Source organism: Podarcis bocagei, assembly GCF_964188305.1.
Source record: "Podarcis bocagei genome assembly, chromosome: W".
In the NCBI taxonomy this organism is placed as follows: domain Eukaryota; kingdom Metazoa; phylum Chordata; class Lepidosauria; order Squamata; family Lacertidae; genus Podarcis; species Podarcis bocagei.
The window spans coordinates 75656939-75681217 of NC_138131.1; the positions used below are offsets into that span (position 1 = coordinate 75656939).

At 49.9% G+C, this 24279-nt stretch overlaps 1 protein-coding gene and 1 pseudogene across 2 annotated transcripts; one reads left to right on the forward strand and one right to left on the reverse strand.

Moving 5' to 3' along the window:
• The first annotated feature begins 253 nt into the window (after positions 1–253).
• On the forward strand, positions 254–2322 carry LOC308578329 (anaphase-promoting complex subunit CDC26-like). The gene is made up of 2 exons (XM_081178605.1): positions 254–373; positions 1891–2322. The coding sequence occupies exons 1-2, from the start codon at positions 293–295 to the stop codon at positions 2035–2037; spliced, it is 228 nt and encodes a 75-aa protein (XP_081034731.1). The 5' UTR covers positions 254–292; the 3' UTR covers positions 2038–2322.
• A 4322-nt stretch (positions 2323–6644) lies between these two features.
• Positions 6645–7245, reverse strand: LOC308578354 (barrier-to-autointegration factor pseudogene; annotated as a pseudogene). Its single transcript has one exon. The product of its transcript is annotated as a barrier-to-autointegration factor pseudogene (transcript).
• Between the last annotated feature and the right edge of the window lie 17034 nt (positions 7246–24279).

Sequence of the window (24279 nt, forward strand, 5' to 3'; positions counted from 1 at the left end):
CAACGGGCTCCCCACAAACACTTCCGGCACAGCGGCTTCCCCCGCCCTTGCAGAGCGCCACAGCCAATGATGCCTTTCCATTCCATCCCGGAGAGTGGGCCGCTCTAGCTTCCCTGGAGCTCCATGGTTATGCGGAGCGAGAGCTTCCGGGTTGCTGGCTGGCGACGTGGGGCGTGGTGGGATCGAGCCTCTGGCGTCGGCGTCTGAACTAGAGGTGCAGGTGAAGAAAAGAGCGGGGAGCTACTGCGCACGTGCGAGAGAGCCGCAGTGTGGGGAAAGGTCTGCTTGCAAGATGCTGCGGCGGAAACCGACGCGGCTTGAGTTGAAGCTGGACGACATCGAGGAGTTCGACGGCGCCCGCAAGGAACTCGAGGTGGGTGAGTCAGCGGCGTAGCGTGAGTTGTCAGCACCCGGGGCAAGGCACGTAATTTGCGCCCCCCTAACCCCTAACCTGCGAGTTGCTGCTGGCGCTGCTGCCCAAACGACGCCGCTTGCCCGGAGGAGGAGGGGGGCAGAGAGGCGAGGAAAATGCAACGGTCCAGCAGCGGCAGCAGCACCGGCGGAGGCGGGGCTGTGAGGAGGGGCTGCCTGGCGCGTCCTCCGCGGCGAGCACTGAGAGCCGCTGCCTGCCGGGCGCCTTCAGCCCGGGCGCGCGCACAGCTCGTCGGTTCCGCGAGACATGCGGCTCCGCTACAGCCTGCGCCCGAGGCTCTTCGGCGACTCCGGAGGCAGCGAGCGCGCCCCCCCCAGATGTTGCGCCCGGTGCGGCCTGCCCCCCTTGCACCCCCCACGCTATGCCACTGGGGTGAGTGGTTGGTTGGTTGGTTGGTTGCGGGACGGCAAGGCGCTCCTTGCCCACCTTTCTTCGGTGTTGGTGTTGTTGTTTGCGCACTCTGCACATGCTTAGAGATTCTCTTGGCCTTGCTTTCTCTTTTCTTTTTTAAAAACCTGTTTCTCCTCACAAGGGGAGTAGCCATCCTGTTTGTTATTGAGCTGCAAGGCCCGGTCTTCTCTCTCCCACTCAGGAGGGTACCGAGTATAGTAAACAGGCGGTGAGGTAGAGCCACCCGCTGGAGTTGGGCGCAGTCCCCCCCCCCACTGTTCTTACTTGGGTGGAACATGCACAAACAAGCTTATAAAATTATGCACAGTACGGAGAAAGAACACTGGCTCCTCAGGGCTGCCATTTGCTTGTTTTAATAAAAGGTTGTTGGCTGGGGAAAAGGTCGCAGCTCAGTGTCAAAGGGTTTTCTTTGCATTGAGAAGGTCCCAGGTTCAATTGTGAGTATCCCCAAGTAAGTTTGGAAGAGGCTTCCTGCCTGAAACCGTGGAGAAGTGCTGCCAAACAGGGTGGACAATACTGAGCTAAGTGGATCCAATGGTCTGACTCTGTAAAAGGCAGCTTCCTGTGTTTTGTTCCATGACCATAAGCTCAGCTGTAAAGCATTTCCTTTGCATGCAGAAGCTCCCAAGTTCAGTCTCCCAGGTAGGGCTGGGAGACTCCCTGCCTGAAATCCTGCAATATTGTTGTTAGTTAGAGTAGACAATACTGAACAAGATGAAACAATGGTCCAATTTGGTATAAAATGGCTACTTGTATTCCTGTGCAAGAAGGTGTGTTTGTGCGTACACAGTAGCAGATCTAAATGCCAAATTATGCTTGAGGTTGCCTCCATGTTAGCCCCCTGCACTCACGAGTAAAGGTGTTTGGCCCCTTTCTGTGGCAGAATTTTTTGACAGCTTGCAATGTCTTAAATCTGAAAGCAAAGAATCAGATTCATTACAGCTATATTTGAAAAAGAAAACATGTCATGGCATGGGCGGAGGAGGTACATATGTGATTGTCCTGGAGAAGTTTTCTTTAATTATGCTTTAATTATGTTTCCACAGAGTCGTAGGAAGCGCGAGGAGGTGGACATGGTGGGAGCCAGCGATGCTGAGTGTGCGCTGGGACTCAGCACTGATCATAAGAGCCGGGAGCAGATGATACATGACCGGATTGGCTACAAACCCCAGCCCAAACCAAACAATTGTTAATCTCAGTTTGGGAACTTTGAGTTCTAGAGCCCAAAGGGTGGACAGTGGGAGTGCCTGGTACCTGTGAGCTTTGGAAGAAAGCAGGAATTTGTTTCAAGAGCCCAACAAACTCTGTTTAGAAATAGCAGAAGAGACTGAGCTGCTCTCCTCTAGGTTTTAAATGGAGTTCCTCCTCCAAGCAGAGCAAGTCTTGCTTTCCCTACAAAGATGGGATCTTCCTTACTTGATGGTTTCTTTTGTGCAACCTTGCTAGGCTGCTGTGCTTAATAAAATATTTGTTTTTAACTTTGCATGCTTCATTGTATAAACATAGATGGACATTTTTACTTGTGAAAGAGACCTTGAGCCTTGCTGATGGGTGCAGCAACAGAAGTGAAATTGAGCATTTTTTACTTTTTACTTTGAGGTGGTTGTAGAGTGGGTTTATTTACAACTGAGAGGCCCTAGATTATTAGTGGAAGAGCAGAGACTGGATATGCAGAAGGTCCCAGGCTGAACTGCTGACATCACCAGTTAAAAATGCTTCTGAGTTGCCAGCCTGGGAAATGACCATTTGCTGCCTGTATCCCTGGAGTAGACAAGGAGTGCGGAAGCTGTGGCCCTCCAGACAGTGCTGAATCATAGCTCTCATCCTCCCTGACCACTGAAATAGGGTGGCTGAGGTTGATAGGAATTAGGAGTTCACCATTGTCTGGTGGACAGTGGCAGAATTTCGCCTACTTTAGAGTGGACTGTACTGAGTTAAGTGGACGAAAAGTCTGACTTCGAAGCAAAATGGATTTGGGGGGCAACCACACTATATTCCTCATCTTTCTCACACGAAGATGAGTTGACCACGGTTATGATCAATATGGTTTTATTTTCGGGGTGAAACAAGGTACCAAGATCTACTTGTTACAGAGATGCTCCAAAGGTGCAGGAGATGTTACTTAGTGTTTGAGGATTCCCCCTCCCCTTTTGTCTTGGGAAGAAGGCATTCTGTCTAAAGCTGCTGCATACTGACAAATTAATCTTCCTGCAAAACAGTATGCCACAAGAGGCTGCCTTACAAGTCCATGGGTTGCAATAAAACATCTGCTCCTGCCTTTTGTGCTTGAATTCTGTGTGATCCATTCATAAGCAATGGGCTGTAGCCAATGCTAGTCCTACTCAGAGTAGATACACTGAAATTAATGAACGAGACTAACTTGGGTCCATTACTTTATTTGGGTTTACTGATTAGAACAAGCGTTAGCTGGTAATGGTTTTCTGCAAAGAATTCTGGGAGCTGCCGTTTGTTAAGGGTGCTGAGAGGAGTCGTTTTAGTTAACACAGCTGATTTTTGGTTCTTGCCAATAAACTGAGTAGCATAAAAATTATAGCGGGGATCAAATACTGGAGAGAACTCACAAAAATACAGTGGTGCCTCGCAAGACGAAATTAATTCGTTCCGCGAGTTTTTTCGTCTAGCGAATTTTTCGTCTTGCGAAGCACGAACTCCCATAGGAATGCATTGAAATTCAATTAATGCGTTCCTATGGTCAAAAAAAGTCCAAACAAAGCCAAATTTGGTACAACAAGAGTTTATTAAGTGCTCTTTAAAGTCACACATACTGTAAAGAGCATTTCAAAAATTGAAGGAACAAGTAAGTTTCTAAACATGACAGAAAAACATTTAAAAATCAACAAAGTGTACAGTACATTTTCTAAGACTCTGGGGGACCACTCGAAGAAGGTTCCTCTTCCACTCTTTGCTTCTTGCTGAAGAACCTGCCCATGGTCTGCTGCTTCATCCGCCTTTTCAGCACCTCCCTGAAAGGCGACATGACCCTCGTATCAAAAGTGTTCGCGAGGTCATGTGCCACGTGCTTGTCAGGGTGGTGCCGCTGTGCAAAAGCCTGCACATCCTTCCACTTCAGGCAAATGTCCCTCAGTTCTTTGGAGGACGGCCATTCCTCAGTTGCTTCCTCCTCTTCCAGCGAGGCCTGCTCCTGCGCAGCCTCTGCCTGCAGTTCGACCAGCTCCTGGGTGGTCAGCTCGTGGTCGTGCTCCTCCACCAGCTCGCTGATGTCCTCCTCTGTGACCTCCAGGGCCCATGGTCCTCCCCAAGGCAACAATGTCCTGCACCACTGTTGACTCTGGTGCATCAGAGTCACTTGGTGCCACGCAGTCCGGCCACAGGCTGCGCCAAGCGCAATTCAAATTTCTCTGGCTGATCCCATTCCAGGCCGTGGTGATCATCTTCAAGCAGGTGACGATGTCAAAGTGGTCCTTCCAGAATTCCCGCAGGGTGATGGTGGTGCAATCAGTCACCTCGAAGCATCGCCTGAAAAGCTCCTTGGTGTAGAGTTTTTTGAAATTGGCGATGACCTGCTGATCCATCAGCTGGAGCAGTGGCGTGGTGTTAGGCGGCAGGAACATGATGCTGATGAAGCTGAACTCCTCCAACAAGTCCTCCTCAAGGCCTTTAGGATGAGCAGGAGCATTGTCCATCAGAAGCAAAGCCTTCAGCAGCAGGTCGTTGTCCAGCAGGTACTGTTTGACAGCAGGGCCAAAAGCAAGATTGACCCAGTCCACAAACAGCACACGTGTGACCCAAGCCTTACTGTTGGATCGCCACATGACACTCAGCTGCTCCTTGTCGACCTTGTGTTTCTTGAAGGCCCGTGGGTTCTCCGAGTGGTACACCAGCAGGGGCTTGATCTTCAGGTCGCTGCTTGCGTTGGCACAGAAGAGCAGGGTCAGACGGTCCTTCATGGGCTTGTGGCCAGGCAACGTGGCCTCCTCCTGTGTGATGAAAGTCCTTTTGGGCATCCTCTTCCAAAACAGCCCGGTCTCGTCACAGTTGAAGACCTGCTGTGGAACGTAGCCCTCCGTCGTCACAACCTCCAGGAACTCCGCTGCAAAGTCTTCAGCCGCAGAAACATCAGAACTTGCAGCCTCTCCATGCCTGACCACGCTGTGGATTCCAGATCTTGTCTTGAACCGGTCAAACCAGCCTCTGCTTGCCTTGAAGACTTCTGGCTCGCCTGAGGTTCCTGGCTGTTCCCGGACGAGGTCTGCGTGCAAGGCCTTGGCCTTCTCACAAATGACGGCCTCAGTCACTGTGTCCCCTACACGCTGCTTCTCTTCTAACCAGATGAGCAGCAACTTCTCCACCTCCTCCAGAACAGCTGGGCGGTTCTTCACGATCCTGGTGACTCCCTTGGCTGCATCAGTCGCAAGGATCTTCTCCCTCACCTTCAGGATGGTCCCGATGGTCGATGGATTCCTCCCGTACTCCCTGGCGAGGTCTGTCACACGCATTCCACCGCCGTGCTTCCGGATGATCTCCTTCTTCATTTCCAGCGTAACCTTCGCCTTCTTCCCCTCGCCGGCCTCTGCAGCAGCAGTCTTCTTGGGTCCCATGGCAGCACAGCTCCTACCTTCGCAAACCCCCAAAAATAAATAAATCAGTGCTTCAATTCCAAAAAATTCAAAAGCACCCAGCCACCCACCACACAGAAATTCAAACCCAGAACCAGGTCCTTGAATTCCAAACACCCCAACCCAAAATCCAACCACCCCCCCCAAGTTTTAAAACTTTAACTTACCGATTGGCTGCAAAAGAAGTTTTGGAAAAGCTTCAAAAATCACCAAAGTCTTCAAAAACCTCAACTGTTCCCCCAGCCCCTCCCCAACTGTTGCAACCCCCTCCCCAACTGTTGCAACCCCCTCCCCAACTGTTGCAACCCCCTCCCCAACTGTTCCCCCAGGCCCTCCCCAACTGTTGCAAACCCCTCCCCAACTGTTCCTCCAGCCACCCACCACACAGAAATTCAAACCCAGAATTTTTTTTAAAAAAAACACAGCAGAGTGGCCCAATGGTCACAGAAAATCATAAAAATGCAGAAAAAACCACACAAGCTTCCAAATTATTGCAAACCCCTCCTCAACTGTTCCCCCAGCCACCCACCACACAGAAATTCAAACCCAGTTTTTTTTAAAAAAAAAACCAGCAGAGTGGCCCAATGGTCACAAAAAATGCAGGAAAAAAACACACAAGCTTCCAGATTCTTACAAACCCCTCCCCAACACCAAGTCCTTGATTTCCAAACACCCCAACCCAAAATCCAAAACCCCCCAAAAAAGTTTTAAAAGTTTAACTTACCAAATGGCTGCAAAAGAAGTTTTGGGAAAGCTTCAAAAAGCAGCAAAGTCTTCAAAAACTTCAAAAAATACTACCACACCACGTGCTATGAGTTGCTCCTCGAAGTCAAGTCGCAACTGCACCTCTTCAAGCAATGCACCCTGGGTATTAACGGTTTTAAGAAAAAGGAAACAAACTTGCAATACGTTTTCGTCTTGTGAAGCAAGCCCATAGAGAAATTCGTCTTGCGAAGCAGCTCAAAAACCGCAAAACCCTTTCGTCTAGCGAGTTTTTCGTCTTGCGAGGCATTCGTCTTGCGGGGCACCACTGTAATAATCCTAATAACATCTTTTGTCTTCAGAATTGACGGGTAAATCTCAGTCTAACTGGAGCTCAAACAAAGGTAGTAGGGGAACTTCCATTATTGTTAGCAGGCAGGTCTGGTTCTGGAGTTGGGTGGCCTAACAGTGAGGGGGGGGGTGCTATTAAAGCCACGTAAAAAACAACGACCTACTTGATGTTTAGAACATTTGATGTTTCTCAATCCTCTCCCTGGAGGAAAAAAGATTCAGTTACATTAAAAGGCAGCCGTGGCTTCCCCCCACCCTGCCCCAGTGTTGGGAGCAATAGCCCTCAGCAGCTTGTGTAGATGTTGGAAGGTTTATAAGAAGTAGGTGCTGAGAGAGATGGGGAGAAACAATCTCTATTCAACTACAAAAGCCCTCACAGCATCCACCAGGCTTTGGCCAACAATCACAAGAAAGCATCACACCATTCCTTCAGGCAGCCATAACAGTCTCTGGATTGCTTGGCGTTGGCACCGCATGTGTCCTTCAGCCACTCGCGGAAGAGGTCCTTCAGCACTAAGAACTGTCCCAGAACCACGTACGCCTTGTCAAAGCCTTTGTCTTCCAGCTTCCTGCCAAGTACATCTCCAATGCCAGCTAAAGTACCAAGAGACTTGTCCCCCATGGGCTCAGCCATGAAGTCCTGATGCTTCTGACTGGTGGTCATGTTGCCTGCAGCTCTGCCTGCTCTCTCGCCTCAACCACTGCTCCCATCAAAGGGTGCTGAGAGTTGTTAGAAGACCCACTAGTCTCTTCACAGAGCTACAATTCCCAGAGTTCCCTGTGAAGAGGGATTGATAAACTGCTCTGGGAGCAGAAAAGGGGTTCTCAGCTGTAATGGGTATGGGGTTGCTCATGCGTAAGTTGCTGCCTCTCCTGGTTATGTTGCCTTGTTAAACTTTTCTGTCTGCATAGCCCTTCAATTCGTGGCTGCCTCAGTCGCTAGCAGAATCCGTCAGTGGGCGTTTCTTAAATCTTTTCCAACATAAAAGTTGTTTGACACCCAGTCTCCTCCTACTCTCTCTGCGCGGAAGTCTTCTGTGCAGGGTGGGCGTGGGTAGCGGAGGACCCGTGCTCTCCCCGCTGGTGTCCGGTGAAGAGTCCTGGAGCCCTCTCGCCGATTCCCCCATCAGCCCCTCTATATCCCTGGTGTTGCGCTGATTTGCTTCCCCATCTGCGGAGCTGCATCTCTCCCTGCTGGGCCCTTCTCCAGCATCATTTAAGAGCCTTCCCTCCGCCTCTAGCTCCGATGTCAGTTCCCTGACATCAGCCCTCTTAGCAAATCAGTTCCCAGGATTCTTTGAGGGAAGCCATGACTATTTAAAACAATAGTGTTTTAAGTGTGTTTTGTGAATGTGGCCAGTATACAGGTGAAACTCGGAAAATTAGAATATTGTGGAGAAGTTCATTTATTTCAGGAATTCAGCTTAAAAGGTGAGAGCTGGACCATAAAGAAGGCTGATCGCTGAAGAATGGATGCTTTTGAATTCTGGTGCTGGAGGAGACTCTTGAGAGTCCCATGGACTGCAAGAGGATCCAACCTCTCCATTCTGAAGGAAATCAGCCCTGAGTGCTCACTGGAAGGACAGATCCTGAAGCTGAGGCTCCAATACTTTGGCCACCTCATGAGAAGAGAGGACTCCCTGGAAAAGACCCTGATGTTGGGAAAGATGGAGAGCACAAGGAGAAGGGGACGACAGAGAACGAGATGGTTGGACAGTGTTCTCGAAGCTACCAGCATGAGTTTGACCAAACTGCGGGAGGCAGTGGAGGACAGAAGTGCCTGGCGTGCTCTGGTCCAGGGGGTCACGAAGAGTCGGACACGACTAAACGACTAAACAACAACAATATATGAGATAGACTCATGACATGCAAAGCAAGATATGTCAAGCCTTTATTAGTTATCATTGTGATGATTAGAATATTAAATGAAATCAGCAAAATAAGGACTGCAAATAGAGCAAATCTCTTTTCTGATAAGAACAGCTTTTGCATCTCATTTGGAAACCAAGGACCCAGAGTCTGGAGGAAGAACGGGGAGGGACACAATGCCAGATGCTTGAAGTCCAGTGTGAAGTTTCCACAGTCTGTGTTGATTTGGGGAGCCATGTCATCAGCTGGTGTTGGTCCACTGTGCTTCATTAAGTCCAGGGTCAATGCAGCCGTCTACCAGGAGATTTTGGAGCACTTCATTCTTCATGGGGATGCTGACTTCATTTTCCAGCAGGAATTGGCACCTGCCCACACTGCCAAAAATACCAAAACCTGGTTCAATGCCCATGGGATTACTGTGCTTGATTGGCCAGCTAATTCGCCTGACCTGAACCCCATAGAGAATCTATGGGGCACTGCCAAGAGACAGATGAGAGACATAAGACCGAGCAATGCAGAAGAGCTGAAGGCTGCTATTGAAGCATCCTGGTCTTTCATAACACCTCAGCAGTGCCACAGGCTGATAGGCAGTAATTGATGCAAAAGGGGCCCAAACCAAGTACTAAGTACATATGCATGCTTCTACTTCTCAGAGGTCCAATATGGCTCTATTTGCAGTCCTTGTTTTTCTGATTTTATTTAATATTCTAATTTCCTGAGATTGTTAATTTGGGGTTTTCATCAGCTGTACGCCATGATCATCACAATTATAACAAATAAAGGCTTGACATATCTCGCTTTGCATGTCATGAGTCTATCTCATATATTAGTTTCACCTTTTAAGTTGAATTACTGAAATAAATGAACTTTCCCACGATATTCTAATTTCCGAGTTTCACCTGTATATAAGGAGGCAGCATCAAAATCTGTCTCCTGCATGTGGTTCTGAAAAATGTTTTGACACCGAAATGCATGAAAGATGCTGGCCTAAAAAAAAAAAAGAAGACACTAGCTTCATGGTACTGTTAGGTGCCATGCAGGGTGCTTTGAAACATTTCACACACATCCACAATTTCTATAAAATACATTCTGCTTTATTAGTTACATACACAGACTGTTCATCTGTACTTATATAATGTTATCAGATGCGCAATCTCAAACTGGATTTAATGAACATCTGCCATAGAATACTTTGCTAGAAGAGAGAGACAAGTCTGAAAATATATTGAAAGGCACCATTGTTTATTGGGCACAGTGGGGTATACAGCACCAGCAACACAATTCTTTAGCAAGTAAAATGAGGCCCCAACTGCACCATGTGTTTAAAGCAATATCACATTGCTTTAAGCAGTCATGATTTCCCCAAAGAATTTTGGGAACTTCAATTTGTTATGGGTGCCGCAGTTGTTAGGAAACCCCTAGTCCTCTGATAGCTACAATTCCCTGAGTGGTTTAACAGTCAATCCTTTTACCATGGGAACTTTGGGAATTGTAACTCTGTGAGGGGAAAAGGGAGTTTCCTAGCAATTCTCAGTACTCTTAACTGAGGTTCACAGGATTCTTTGAGAAGCCATGACTGTTCAAAGGGGGCAACTGGCAAGTTGAAGGCTCAGAGGTGGGAGGAAGCTGGAGGCCTCAAGTACACCCAGACCTTTATTGCAACTTCTCATGAGAACATTGTGGATCTTCACTCTCAAGAGGTACCACACTTCCACCAAAGGCACCCCACTCACAGAACATGCCAAGCAGTACTTGCCTGGGCAAACATGGGTTTGTGGGCTGATGGGAGGGAAGCAAGCAGAGAAACAGAAGCAGGCAGAAGAAAAAGGCTGGAATGTGGCTGCCGCCAAGCATGTATTGCTGAAAACACATGTTAAATGCACATAAGATGCAAATTGCCTGTTTTGCTTTGCTTCCGGTTATACATAAGATAATAATAATAATAATAATAATAAATTTTATTTATATCCTGCCCTCCCCAGCCGAAGCCGGGCTCAGGGCGGCTAACAACACTAAAATAGTGCAACATTATCAAAAACATCATAAGAATTAATTAAAATCAAAAATGATGGCAACCATAAACTAAAGTATTGTAAAGATTGCCAAAGGAGGGAGTCAGGCTGTGCCCTGGCCAAAGGCCTGGTGGAACAGCTCTGTCTTGCAGGCCCTGCGGAAAGATGTCAAGTCCTGCAGGGCCCTTGTCTCTTGTGACAGAGCGTTCCACCAGGTTGGAGCCGCAGCCGAAAAAGCCCTGGCTCTAGTTGAGGCCAGCCTAACCTCTCTGTGGCCTGGGACCTTCAAGATGTTTTTATTTGAGGACCGTAAGTTCCTCTGTGGGGCATACCAGGAGAGGCGGTCCCGTAGATACGAGGGTCCTAGGCCGTGTAGGGCTTTGAAGGTTAAAACCAGCACCTTAAACCTGATCCTGTACTCCACCGGGAGCCAGTGCAGCTGGTATAGCACCGGATGAATGTGATCCCGCAGCGAAGACCCCGTAAGGAGTCTCGCCGCGGCATTCTGCACCCGCTGGAGTTTCTGGGTCAGTCTCAGGGGCAGCCCCACGTAGAGCGAGTTACAATAATCCAGTCTGGAGGTGACCGTCGCGTGGATCACAGTGGCTAGGTCAGGGCGAGAGAGGTAAGGAGCCAACTGCTTAGCTTGGCGGAGATGAAAAAATGCCGCCTTTGTTATAGCTGCAATCTGAGCCTCCATGGAGAGGGAGGTATCGAAGATTACACCCAAACTCTTAACGGACGGTGCTGGCACTAATTGCACCCCCGCAAGAGATGGGAGTTGCCCCCTCAATCCCATATCGTCCCGTCCCAGCCAGAGGACCTCTGTCTTCGAAGGATTTAACTTCAACCGGCTCCCACGTAACCATCCAGCCACAGCTTCCAAGCATCTGATCAGTGTGTCTGGGGCCGAGTCAGGATGGCCATCCATCAACAGATAGAGTTGGGTGTCGTCAGCATACTGATGGCAGCCCAGCCCAAAACTCCGGACAAGCTGGGCGAGGGGGCGCATAAAGATGTTAAAAAGCATCGGGGAGAGAATTGCACCCTGAGGCACTCCACACACCAAGGAGTGGCGGGATGACAGTTCCCCCCCAAGCGCCACCCTCTGTCCCCGACCAGAGAGAAACGAGCGCAGCCATTGAAGGACTGTGCCCTGGATCCCCACATCGGCGAGGCGGTGGTCCAGAAGTTCGTGATCGACCATGTCGAAAGCTGCTGACAGATCTAGAAGAATCAGCAGCCCCGACCAGCCTCGATCCAGCTGTCTACGAAGATCATCTGTTAGGGCGACCAGAGCCGTCTCGGTCCCATGACCAGCGCGGAAGCCGGACTGGAATGGATCCAGAGCCGATGTTTCATCCAGAAACCTACCAAGCTGTTCAGCAACCGCTCTCTCAATCACCTTACCCAGGAATGGAAGATTCGAAACTGGGCGGTAATTGGATAGATCTAAGGGATCTAATGATGTTTTCTTTAAGAGCGGACGCACCACTGCCTCCTTCAGTTCCCCTGGGAATGTCCCGGTGCCAAGGGACAAATTGATGATATCCCCCAGGGGGGCCCGCACCTCGTCTGGACACGCTCTAATCAGCCAAGACGGCCACGGGTCGAGAGGACAAGTGGTGGGCTTTCCAGCTCGGAGGAGTCTGTCCACATCGGCTGGGGATATCCGGTCAAAGTGGTCCAATACTGGACCCGAGGACAGTCGAGGGGCCTCCAGTTCCTTTATTGTATCCAAATTGGCAGGGAGGTCATGGCGGAGCGACAGGACCTTCTCCGCAAAAAAGCTCGCAAATGCCTCACAGCTGTGTGTCGAATTGTTATTTAAATTTGGCTGTCCTTTGAGGGACGTTAAAGACCGAATTATACTAAATAATTGTGCCGGGCGAGAGCTAGCGGATGCAATGGAGGCCGAGAAGTAAGACTTCTTAGCGGCCTTCACTGCCATCTCGTAGGTTTTCATAAAAATCCTATAAGATGTTCTTGAGGCTCCGTCACGGGCACCCCGCCATACTCTAGCCGTCTGAGGTCCCGCTTCATTTTCTGGAGCTCCTCAGTAAACCAGGGAGCCCGGTTTCTGCGGGGTCGCAGAGGGCGCTTAGGTGCGATCTCATTGATGGCTGCCAGGAGCTGGGTATTCCAGCCCTCAACAAGCTCAGTCAATGAGTCGCCAGGGGGAGAAAGGTCCCGCAAGGCTTGACGGAATCTATCCGGGTCCATCAGCCTCCACGGGCGAGCCCAAATCGGCGCACCACCTAAGCAGGGTGGGGGTGGAACGTCAATCCTGGCTTTCAGAGCGTAGTGATCAGACCATGGCACCTTCATCGAAGGAAACATGATCACATCTATACCGACGCCAAAGATCAGATCCAGCGTGTGGCCTGCTTGATGTGTGGGGCCCGAAACAAACTGGGAGAGCCCTAGTGTCGCCATGGAAGACACCAGGTCCAGAGCCTGTGAGGAGGGAGTGGCATCGGCATGGATGTTGAAGTCCCCCAATACCAATAGGTTGGGGAACTCCAAGGTCCAGCCGGCCACCGCCTCCAGCAGGCCTGACAGGGTGGCTGCTGGTGCGCTAGGTGGCCGGTACACCAGCCAGACAGCCAAGCTCACCTTGGAGCCCCACACTAGGCCAACACATTCAATGCCGGGGATCGATGGCGGTGGTAGAGCCCTGAAAGAACAATCTTCCCGGATTAATAGTGCCACCCCTCCCCCGCGGCCCACAGTCCGTGACTGGTGGAGGACGGAGAAACCCGGGGGCGCCATCTCTCGTAAGGTAACAGTATCCCCTTCGCGCACCCAGGTCTCCGTCACACAAGCCAGGTCGACCCCCTGCGAGATGATGAAATCTCGTGGTTTTGTTGCCTATAGACCTGGCATTGCACAACACCAGTGACGGAGGTGAGTAATCCTTGCTCACCCTACCCTCGTCTCTCGGGATGGGGCGCAGATTGGAAGGGGTACGAGCATATCCGTATCTCGATCCCCTTCGCCTATGACATCTGCCCCCACCGCCATACCTCCCTCGCCCCTCCACGGTAGCAATCCCAGGCCTCATACTCTAAGCCAAGATCTAAGCCAAGATTAGCCACACTAGAAGAGACTGGTTTCCTCCCATCTATATAAAATGAAAGTTTAAGTCTCCTAAAGCTGAGAGCACACCGATACTAGTTAGGGCAGAGGTGGGGAAATCTGTGGCCTTGCAGATGTTGGGACTCCAGCTCCCATCAGTCCTAAGCACCACGGCCCCTGGTCAGAAATGATGGGAACTTTTGTGCAGCAGTACCTGGTGGGCCCAAAGGTTCCCCATCCCTGTACTCTAGTATGAGCATCTTGCCTGTAAAGGGATGATTCAGAGGTTGGAAGCTGCTTGCACCTAGCTCAGTTACCTGCCATCTACTATAGACTTTCACCTTTTCAAGTGACTTAGTGTATAGTGAAATGTTAAAAACACATAAAACACAACAACATAGACCTGGGGAAGCCATTTGACTGTGACATTTAAACTATGACACAGTTTGTTTGCTTCATGCTAAAGACAGACTGCATGCGGAAATTCTGTAATAACCTTGCATCTCACTTTATAAAGTTACTAACTTTACTTGCACAGTATTATTCATTTGGGGCATGTAGTGATCTTGGATGAAAAGAATCACCCACACTCAAAGCAATTTACAAAAAAAAGACAACTTGAAGGAAATGGCTATCTAAATTCTACTCTTTTGTTGCCTCCAAAGTCAATTTTTGCAGAAGTCTAAAGCAGAAAAGTGGGTATGATTTTTATATGCAGGGACTGAAAGCCAAGCCTGCTCAAGAAGGGTTGCACATGCCTTTTAAAGAAATTATGCCAAAGAAGTCAATCCAGAATATTTCCATTACTGGTAATGGAGGTATAGACCTTCAGTCTTAAGTGTTTTATTTCAATTAGGACTCAATGAATGCGGTTGCAGGGAAGAGCTTAGGCAAATTATTTTTAAAAAGCCTCTCTTACTATATGCTAAGCAACATAACAACATATTAAATGACCAACAGTTAAATGATACACTGCTTTCATTTTTAGCTTCCAATAAACTTGCCCAAAGGGCTACTGTAGATGGGGGTAGCCAATTGGAGACCCTCTCCGGATGTTGTGAACTCCCAACTCCCATCAGCCCTAGCCAAAATTCACATGAGGCTTGAACAGCAAAACTCTGGGAGGAGTGCCAATAATAATAATTCTCCTCTGTCCACCCCTTGGCCCAGGTCGTTTGATTCACAAAAGAACTTTTTACACAGTGTTCATAAGAACCAATCAGATTTCCTCTGAGCATTTCAAAACCCCAACGTGGGACAAAGTCAGATCAGAAGAAATTCTTTTAACGACAAAGAAACTATTTCCTACTTGAGCATGCATATGTAGTTCAGAGTAAATAAAATAGGAATAAAAGGAGGAATGCATTCAGCAAAACCCTAGAGGTCGTAAACAGGAGAGGCAGGATGGCAGTATTTACTATCTTCTCGTGAACTCTCTTCCTGGCCCTTAAGATCTATCTAAAAATTAAACTACATCAAAGCTACCTTCTATCTTTATGACCCAGGATGCCTGATGAACAACTGGCCTGTGTATTTAGAATGTTTATACGTGCCTGTCAGGCGTAGAGAAAGCAAATGGCAGAGGTGGAGAGGCTTGTGGGATTCGATCAGAAATTATTGTCAATGAATCAACCCCCGTCAACGCGATGCTTTCATCGCAGACACAAATGGCTTGCTCCATATTTCATAATTCCTCATAGCAATCCCACCTGACCCCCACACTCTGGATATTTGCACCCCTACATCTCACCGCTTTTTATTTTTAAATTTTTTTATTTGTTTTTGTTTTTTGTAAGAAGAGCTTAAGATAGTAGAGGTTAAGGTAATAGATGTACTGTGTTCTCTTCATGTTCATGTATGTGTTCTTGTATCACATAACGATGTCTAGCAGACATTCCTAAAGGAGTGCTCGACAACCTCTGCCTATTCTTTTCTAAAATTGAGTGACTAGGCAAGACCAAAGTCAGTCTGCTGCGGCAGCACTGAGCATCAGATAAATTGGCGGGAATGTAGTTATAACTTCTTTGATTACACGTGAAAAACCAATCATCTGGCAAGCTAACATGAGCATAATTAAAAATAATCTGCTGAACATGTGAGCAATTCCAAGTTGGCCATCCTGCGTCCAGACAGCAAGTTGCTTTCTTACTGCAATTCCCAATCTGAACACAAGAGGTGTCTGGTGGTGCTGCAACTCTAGGTGTGTATAATGCTATCGCATCCAGAGGTAACTTTTGTGTCACCTTTTCCCAGTCATGGAGATTGGTATAACCAATGATACCTTCAGGAATCCATTTAGAAAACCACTTTCCCATGTGTGTGGCATGTGCCATATGAAAGGGTTGTGTACAAACAGGGAGTATACAATTTCCTAAGGTAGTGTGCATATCATATGCTTCACTCAGACAAAAATGAGAGACGTTAGCCACTTTAGCGAAACGCATCCACAAATTATAGTTATGACTAGAAGAAGTGCCAGGGGGAAGATAGATACACTGAGTACTTGGTATCAAGAAAACAAATAATACACATGTTAAAATCAGCATAGAGTTCATATTTAGCTGAGTAATCAAGGCTACTAAAAAAGTCCCTGATGCTTCTGGAACATCATGATGCTGAAGTTGTGAAAAGATAAAGTGCGAGACTGGCTTCATTACTATCAGATAATGGAGGCATATAATTTGGATAAGAAAATTGGCTTCCAGGTGGAAAAATCAAAATTAGAAACAGAACTGTTAAAACCCAAAACTAAGATTTTGTCAAAGATGTATAACTTGCTGTTGAAATGGAATACTCAGGATGAAACGGTGAAATCTGCTATGATTAAATGGGCACAAGATGTTGGACATAACATTATGTTTCCTGACTGGGAACAGTTATGGACCACAGGTATGAAGTTTACGGCATGTAATGCTTTAAGAGAGAATATTACGAAAATGATATACAGGTGGTACATGACACCAGTCAAGCTTGCAAAAATCTATCATTTGCCTGACAATAAATGTTGGAAATGTAAAGAAACTGAGGGTACATTCTTTCACCTTTGGTGGACGTGCCCAAGGATTAAGGCTTTCTGGGAGATGATCTATAACGAAATGAAAAAGGTATTTAAATATACCTTCCTGAAGAAACCAGAGGCCTTTCTCCTGGGCATCGTCAGCCAATTGGTACCAAAGAAGGATAGAACTTTTTTTATGTATGCCACAACAGCAGCAAGAATACTCATTGCAAAGTATTGGAAGACACAAGATCTACCCACCCTGGAAGAATGGCAAATGAAGGTGATGGACTATATGGAACTGGCGGAAATGACTGGCAGAATCCGAGACCAGGGAAAAGAGTCGGTGGAAGAAGATTGGAAGAAATTTAAAGACTATTTACAGAAATATTGTAAAATTAATGAATGTTAGAATGATGTTGGATAGAAATTAAGGGGTTTTCAGCTGTAATATTATAAAGGAATATGAAAAATGGATTATTAATAGGTAAAAATTTAATGTTACAATAGCTTAAGATTAAAGACTAGGATAAACAAAGAGGGTAAGGATTTGCTGAACCAACAAACTGAACTGGAATACAAAAAAGGGAGGTGTGAGAGGTCCGGGAAATAAGCTAATGAAAAATAAGTAATGGAAAGAATGAGTTGTTTTTAACTATTTTTATTTTGTATTTTCTTACTTTTTATTTTTATTTTGTAATACTTTGAAAATCTTAATAAATATCTGTCAGGGGTTCAGAAGCAGAGACGCAGAGAAGGGAGGAGACAGAGAGCGAGGGGGAGGAATACGAAGGAAAGATGAGTGGGGATGACGAACCGAGATCACCGAGCTTATCCAGTGAGTCCGAGGATTCCCAGAAGGGAGCGCCAGCGGTCAGAGCAAGGGGGGAAAGCAGGGGGACACCCCAGGAAGAAGGGTCCAGAGAGGAATCAGAGAGCAGCAGTTGGAGATCGGGACCCACGTACCCAGCCGGGAGCAGCGGGGAGAAAGGGGACCAGATATCGGGTTCCGGAGGCTTTCAGAAGGAGGGAGGGCATGAGTCAGGAGTAGTCACGCCCACCTCGGGGAGCGACGAAACGATCAAGAGGAAGGTTGAGAGTTGGGCGCGCGCGCCAAGTTCAAATGTAGCGGAAGCTGGCGCAGTAAGCAGCCCAGAGAGTGAACCAGGTCCCAAAGCCCGCCGCAAGGAGGCGGAAGGGTCAGGGGGGTCCGCGTCAGAAGAGAGTAGGAAAAAGGAGACCCCGGGGGGCAGAAGGACCCAGAGACGGAGGGAAAGGCGCAGGAGGTGGAGCAAGGCTAGGGTATTAAGCTGGTGTGCTAGAGGCGGAGACTCAGACGGGTCTTCGCCGGTCTGACCTAGAAGAAGTAGGGCTGCATATTGCAGTTTGGAAATGGAAGCTGTAATCCAATAAAGACTCTTTTAACCTGAACGCTGGCTAACGTGGTCCTATGTGAGCTGGGACTGAGTGGCAGCCCTGACAGTAAGACCCGTCTCATTTAAGCTTCGGACACCTGATACCTCGCAGCGGAGGCAGAAGCAGCGAGAGGAGGAGATTGGTGTTTGGGAGCGAGCTCACAACGGTTGGCAGAGATGACGGAAGCAGAGAAAATTTCAGCGCTGCAACAGGCAGTGACCCAATTGAACGCGGAGGTACAGGCATCCAAGAAAAGGGAGGAGGATGCGGCAGCCGCCTACAGAGATCTCCACGCCAGGTTTGAAGCATTGGTTAAGCATGGGCAGCCAGGACCCAGACCGGAGGGGGTTGGGTTGGCACGGAGAGCAGGAGGGCTTGTGGCTCACTTCGATGGGAATTTACAACAGTACCCCAATTTTCGAGCAGACGTAATGTGCGCACTGCAACTGCTGGCAAAAGACTTTAGAGATGAGGAAGAGAAAGTGGGGTTTATACTATCCCATTTGCATGGGGATGCTAAAGCGTGGCTACGCAATTTGTGGAGGGATAAAGATCCGGCGCTTCAGAGTGCAGATGCCTTTATCAAAGCGATGGATGCGTGCTTTTTATCTACCATTGACGTGGATCTTGCCCGACGGGAGATTCATGGACTGGAACAAGGGAGGGCGAGCGTACGGCAGTATCACGCCCGCTTTTTTGCGCTGGTCAGTGCCTTAGAATGGGACCGGGATTCGCCCCCAGTCAGAGACCTATTCTGGGAGGGTCTGAGCAGTGCTGTTAAAGACGAAATTGCGAGGGGGGAGAGGCCCCGGAGCACGCAGGAGGTGGTCCAAAGGGCGCTGACTGTGGGGGTGAGGCTGGAAGAACGTCCATGGTGCAGAGACGAAGGACGTGGAGGGCGCGAAGCAGCGAGAAGTTTCTCTTTCGTTCCCAGGGAAGCTGCGCGTGCGCAATCCACACCTCCGCCAGGAGGGGGAGTGGAACCTATGGAGGTGGGAGGCGCCAGGGCTCAGTCAGCTACCAGAGCCCCTGCACCGGCGGCAGTCAAGACTAAACCTCCTAGAGGGACCCGGAAGTGTTACATATGCGACAGCTCTCAACACTTGGCGAAAGAGTGTCCCCAGAGGAGCTCCAAGCACACTGCAGCCTCCGCAACGGTGAAAGCGGCCACGCAACACAGCGAACCCCAGCAGGGAAACGATGATGTCTGGCTGGAGACAGAGGCACTGGGGCCCAGCCAGACGCATCACTGAAGCAGTCCCCAGCGATCTTGCAACCCACGGACCCCCTCCCACCCAAACCAGTAGTGCAGCTCACAGCATCTCTCCAGCTACCCGATGGCGTCACTATCGAAGTGCCGCTTTCTGTGGATTCTGGAAGCAACGCAGACTTTATAGCGCAGGATTTTGTGGAGCAGCACGCTATACAGCTATTACCTGCCACTCTGCCCCTGCAAGTCGTCACAGTGGATGGCAGAGAGTTGCTGGGGGGGCAGGTGGTGAAGCAGACGCCGCCAATGGTGATGCGCCTTGGTAACCACAGGGAAGTCATCAGTTTTAATGTCACCCGACTGTCGGACACACCCATTGTGTTGGGCATGAGTTGGCTGGACAGGCACAGTCCGACACTGGCTTGGTACCAGCGACAGCTGATCTTCGGCTCCTCTTACTGCGCAGAACACTGCATCCTGCCCAGACAGGAGGGAGAGGAGGAGGAATCACAACTGCAGTTGGGAACGTTGCAAGCAGTCCCCCACAAATACGCAGACTTTCTGGAGGTCTTCTGCGAGAAGGAGGCAGACAAGCTACCACCGCACAGGCAATATGACTGCAAGATTGACCTCCTACCAGGGGCGACGCTACCGAAAGGGAAGCTGTATTCCATGTCTGAGGACGAACTACAGGAACTCAAACAGTTCATAGATCACAATTTGGAGCGCGGTTTCATCCGGGAGTCCAGGGCAGTAGGGGGCAGTCCTGTTTTCTTCGTGAAGAAGAAGGACACGCCCCAAAAAAGACTGGTGGTGGATTTTCGCCTCTTGAACAAGATGACCAAGCCCTCTGATTTCCCCATGCCCAGGATTGACGACCTACTGGCGACGGTGCACAAGGGACGCGTGTTCACCAAGTTGGACCTGCGAGTGGCGTACAATCTCATCCGCATGAGGGAGGGCGATGAGTGGAAGACAGCCATGTTCACGCCTCTGGGCACCTACGAATACAGAGTGATGCCGTTTGGATTGCAAAACGGTTCTCACTGTTTTCAAGCTTTCATGCATCATGTGTTGGCGGGACTCCTCTACAAGAAGTGCGTCTGCTTTCTGGATGACATCCTGATATTCTCCGAATCGCAGCAAGCGCATGACCAAGACGTTCGGGAGGTGCTGGAGAGGTTGCAGCAGCATAGACTGTACGCCAAACTGGAGAAGTGCCAGTTCGACACGAAGGAGGTGGATTTCTTGGGTTACAAGTTGTCGGACAAGGGGCTAGCCATGGACAGCGCCAAGGTTCGCGCGGTGTTGGATTGGAAGAGCCCGCGCAACCGGAAGGAGGTCCAGCGGTTTGTCGGCTTCGCCAACTTCTATCGCAAGTTTATCAAGGGGTTCGCGATGCAGACGGCGGCTATTACGGACACGCTAAGCTCCAAGAAAAAGAAATTCATCTGGACGGAGCAGGCGGAGCAGTCCTTTCAGGCACTCAAGCGTCTCTTCGCGTCGGAAGAGCAACTGCTGCATATCGACCCCAGCAGACCGATGCGGGTAGAGACAGACGCGTCCGATAGAGCAGTGGGAGCTGTCCTGCTGCAGAGGGACCCACAGGGGGTCTGGAGGCCGGGAGCGTTCTACTCCAGAAAGCTCAGCAAGTCGGAGCAGAACTACACCATCTGGGACAGGGAGTTGCTTGCCATTCATGCAGCTTTCAAGGCGTGGAGACACTTCCTGATCGGCGCCAAGCACACGGTGCAGGTCTGCACGGACCACAAGAATCTGGAGCACTGGCGCACGGCGAAGTTCCTGAACCAGAGGCAGATACGTTGGGCGGAGTTCTTTGCTGACTTCGATTTCCGAATAGAGTACGTCCCAGGCGACACCAACATCATGGCGGATGCACTGTCCCGAAAACCGCAATACCTCGAAGAGGCGACGCCAGCGGCAGCCATGCACATCTTCGCGCCAACAGCGTGGGCGTGCGCTTCAGCCACAGTAGACCTGGATGCGGTGCGGCGGGCGTTGCAGGACGACTCATTCGCGCAGGCGAAGATGGCCGAGGTGCACAAGGGCACGGCGAAGAGCGACGAGTTCCAGATACGAGACGGCTTGCTCTTACGTAAAGGGGCCATCTACGTGCCGGGAGACGAACTTCGCGCCAAGGTACTGCAGCAGTTGCACGACGCACCCACGGCCGGGCACTTTGGCACAGAAAAAACGGTGGAATTAGTCGCAAGGGACTTTTGGTGGCCCAGACTGAGAGGGGAAGTCGCGGACTACGTCGCGAGGTGCGACACCTGCCAGAGGGCCAAACCGGTGCACAAACCACCGGCGGGACTGCTGGAACCGCTGCAAACGCCGTTTGAACCGTGGGAGAGGGTGGCCCTGGACTTTGTCACGGATCTACCCAGCTCGAGAGGCAAGACAGCTGTACTAGTGGTGGTGGACTTGTTCACCAAGATGGCACATTTCATACCGTGTGCGAAGGTGGCCACGGCAGAACAAACAGCCAAACTGTTCATAGATCACGTGTTCAAAGTGCACGGGCTGCCGCGGTCTATACTGTCCGACCGCGGCCGCCAGTTCATCTCGAATTTCTGGCAGAAGCTGATGGGCTTCCTGAACGTCAAGATCAACCTGACATCAGCGAGACACCCGCAGACCAACGGGCAAGCGGAGAGGGTCAATGCCATCATGCAGCAGTACCTGAGATGCTATGCCAATCAACAGCCTGCGACGTGGGTGGATTACCTGCCGCTCGCCGAGTTCGCCTACAACAACACGAAGCACGTGTCCACAGGGGTGACGCCGTTCTTCGCCAACAATGGGAGGAATCCCAGAACCTTCCCGGGACTGGACAGAGTGGGGGAAGGGGAACCGCAGACGGCGGACGCTTTCGCGTCTGAGTTGCAGGAGGTCCACGATCAACTCCGACGGCAGCTGGAGCTAGCGAAGCACGCATACAAGGTGCAAGCTGACAAGCACAGGCGGGTTGGCGAAGAGATACGAGTGGGAGACTGGGTCTGGTTGGCAGCCCACGCAGTGCCGACCAGATCGTTAGCCAAGAAGAAGTTGGGGCACAAGCAACTCGGTCCATACCAAGTCGAAGCGCAGATCAACCCAGTAGCTTTCAGGCTGGTGCTACCGGAGGGTTCCAGGATGCATCCGGTGTTCCACAGGTCGGTGCTCACTCCCTACAGGACACCTCACAGGTTCCAGGAACCAGGAACGGCACCGAGTCCGTCTCAGGAGCGGACGGAGGCGGGGAGATTGCCACAGCAGGACCCCATCAACGAAGTCACGGAGATTTTGGACTCCAGATGGGGGGAAGACGGAGTAGAATACCTCCTAGCCAGAGAGGGCACCCGGGCCAGTGCTAATAGCTGGGTGCCAGACTACGCTTTGGAGGAACCCCTGCTCAAGGACGAGTTTCATGCCCTTTTCCCACACAGACCCATGCCACAGGTGCCACAGGGTTCTGTCTTGGGCCCGGTCTTATTCAACATCTTTATCGACGACTTGGATGATGGACTCAAGGGCATCCTGATCAAATTTGCAGATGACCCCAAACTGGGAGGGGTGGCTAACACCCCAGAGGACAGGATCACACTTCAAAACGACCTTGACAGATTAGAGAACTGGGCAAAAACAAACAAGATGAATTTTAACAGGGAGAAATGTAAAGTATTGCACTTGGGCAAAAAAAATGAGAGGCACAAATACAAGATGGGGGACACCTGGCTTGAGAGCAGTACATGTGAAAAGGATCTAGGAGTCTTGGTGGACCACAAACTTGACATGAGCCAACAGTGTGACGCGGCAGCTAAAAAAGCCAATGCAATTCTGGGCCGCATCAATAGGAGTATAGCATCTAGATCAAGGGAAGTAATAGTGCCACTGTATTCTGCTCTGGTCAGACCTCACCTGGAGTACTGTGTCCAGTTCTGGGCACCACAATTCAAGAAGGACACTGACAAACTGGAACGTGTCCAGAGGAGGGCAACCAAAATGGTCAAAGGCCTGGAAACGATGCCTTATGAGGAACGGCTAAGGGAGCTGGGCATGTTTAGCCTGGAGAAGAGGAGGTTAAGGGGTGATATGATAGCCATGTTCCAATATATCAAAGGATGTCACATAGAGGAGGGAGAAAGGTTGTTTTCTGCTGCTCCAGAGAAGCGGACACGGAGCAATGGATCCAAACTACAAGAAAGAAGATTCCACCTCAACATTAGGAAGAACTTCCTGACAGTAAGAGCTGTTCGACAGTGGAATTTGCTGCCAAGGAGTGTGGTGGAGTCTCCTTCTTTGGAGGTCTTTAAGCAGAGGCTTGACAACCATATGTCAGGAGTGCTCTGATGGTGTTTCCTGCTTGGCAGGGGGTTGGACTCGATGGCCCTTGTGGTCTCTTCCAACTCTTCTATGATTCTATGCCCTCCCAAGAGGATGGTACGGGGTCTGTTTTCCAGCCTACTTAATACCCCCCCATGTGGATTCCTGACCAGATTGCCTCTGCACTCCCTAGAAGGAGGCGTTTCGACTGACCTGGCAACAATTGCAGGTGGGAGTTCCCAGAATTGGGGCAAAAATCAGTGGCCTCCAGAAAGGATACTGGCCCATTATTCTCCAGCCTCATGGAATCGGGGAGAGAAAATCTCTGGGGCAAGGGGGCTGATCTAGAACTTGAACCGCGTAATCAGACTCCAGGCAGTGGTAGAGATTGTTGCTAACACAACAGCCACGGCCCTTAGGTTAATTGCCACGCAATTGGATGAGACACGCGTTTCTCTCAGTCCGCTTAGCGTTGGACTTTCTCCTGGCGCAATATGGCGGCTTTTGTGCAGCGTTAAATCTCACGGGTGGGGCCTGTTGCTTTAACATCTCTGATCATGGTGAAGCCATTCGCAATTTGGCAGCAGGACTTGAAACAGTGGCCCATATTCCTACCGAAACCTGGGAGGGATGGGACATGTCATGGCTTGACTGGTTGCCAAACCTAGGATGGGTAAAAGGCCTGGTTTTGCTGCTGCTTGGCCCACTGTTCATCTTGCTAATTTTTTGCTTTTCTGTACCTTGCCTGCTGCAATGCTTGCATACAATGACACGCAATATGATTTCACGCATGCTTCGCCCCCTTTCGCTTCCCAGATCCAAGATAACCTTGTCCTGGTACATTGACTTGCAACATACTTCCGGGAACAGAGTCA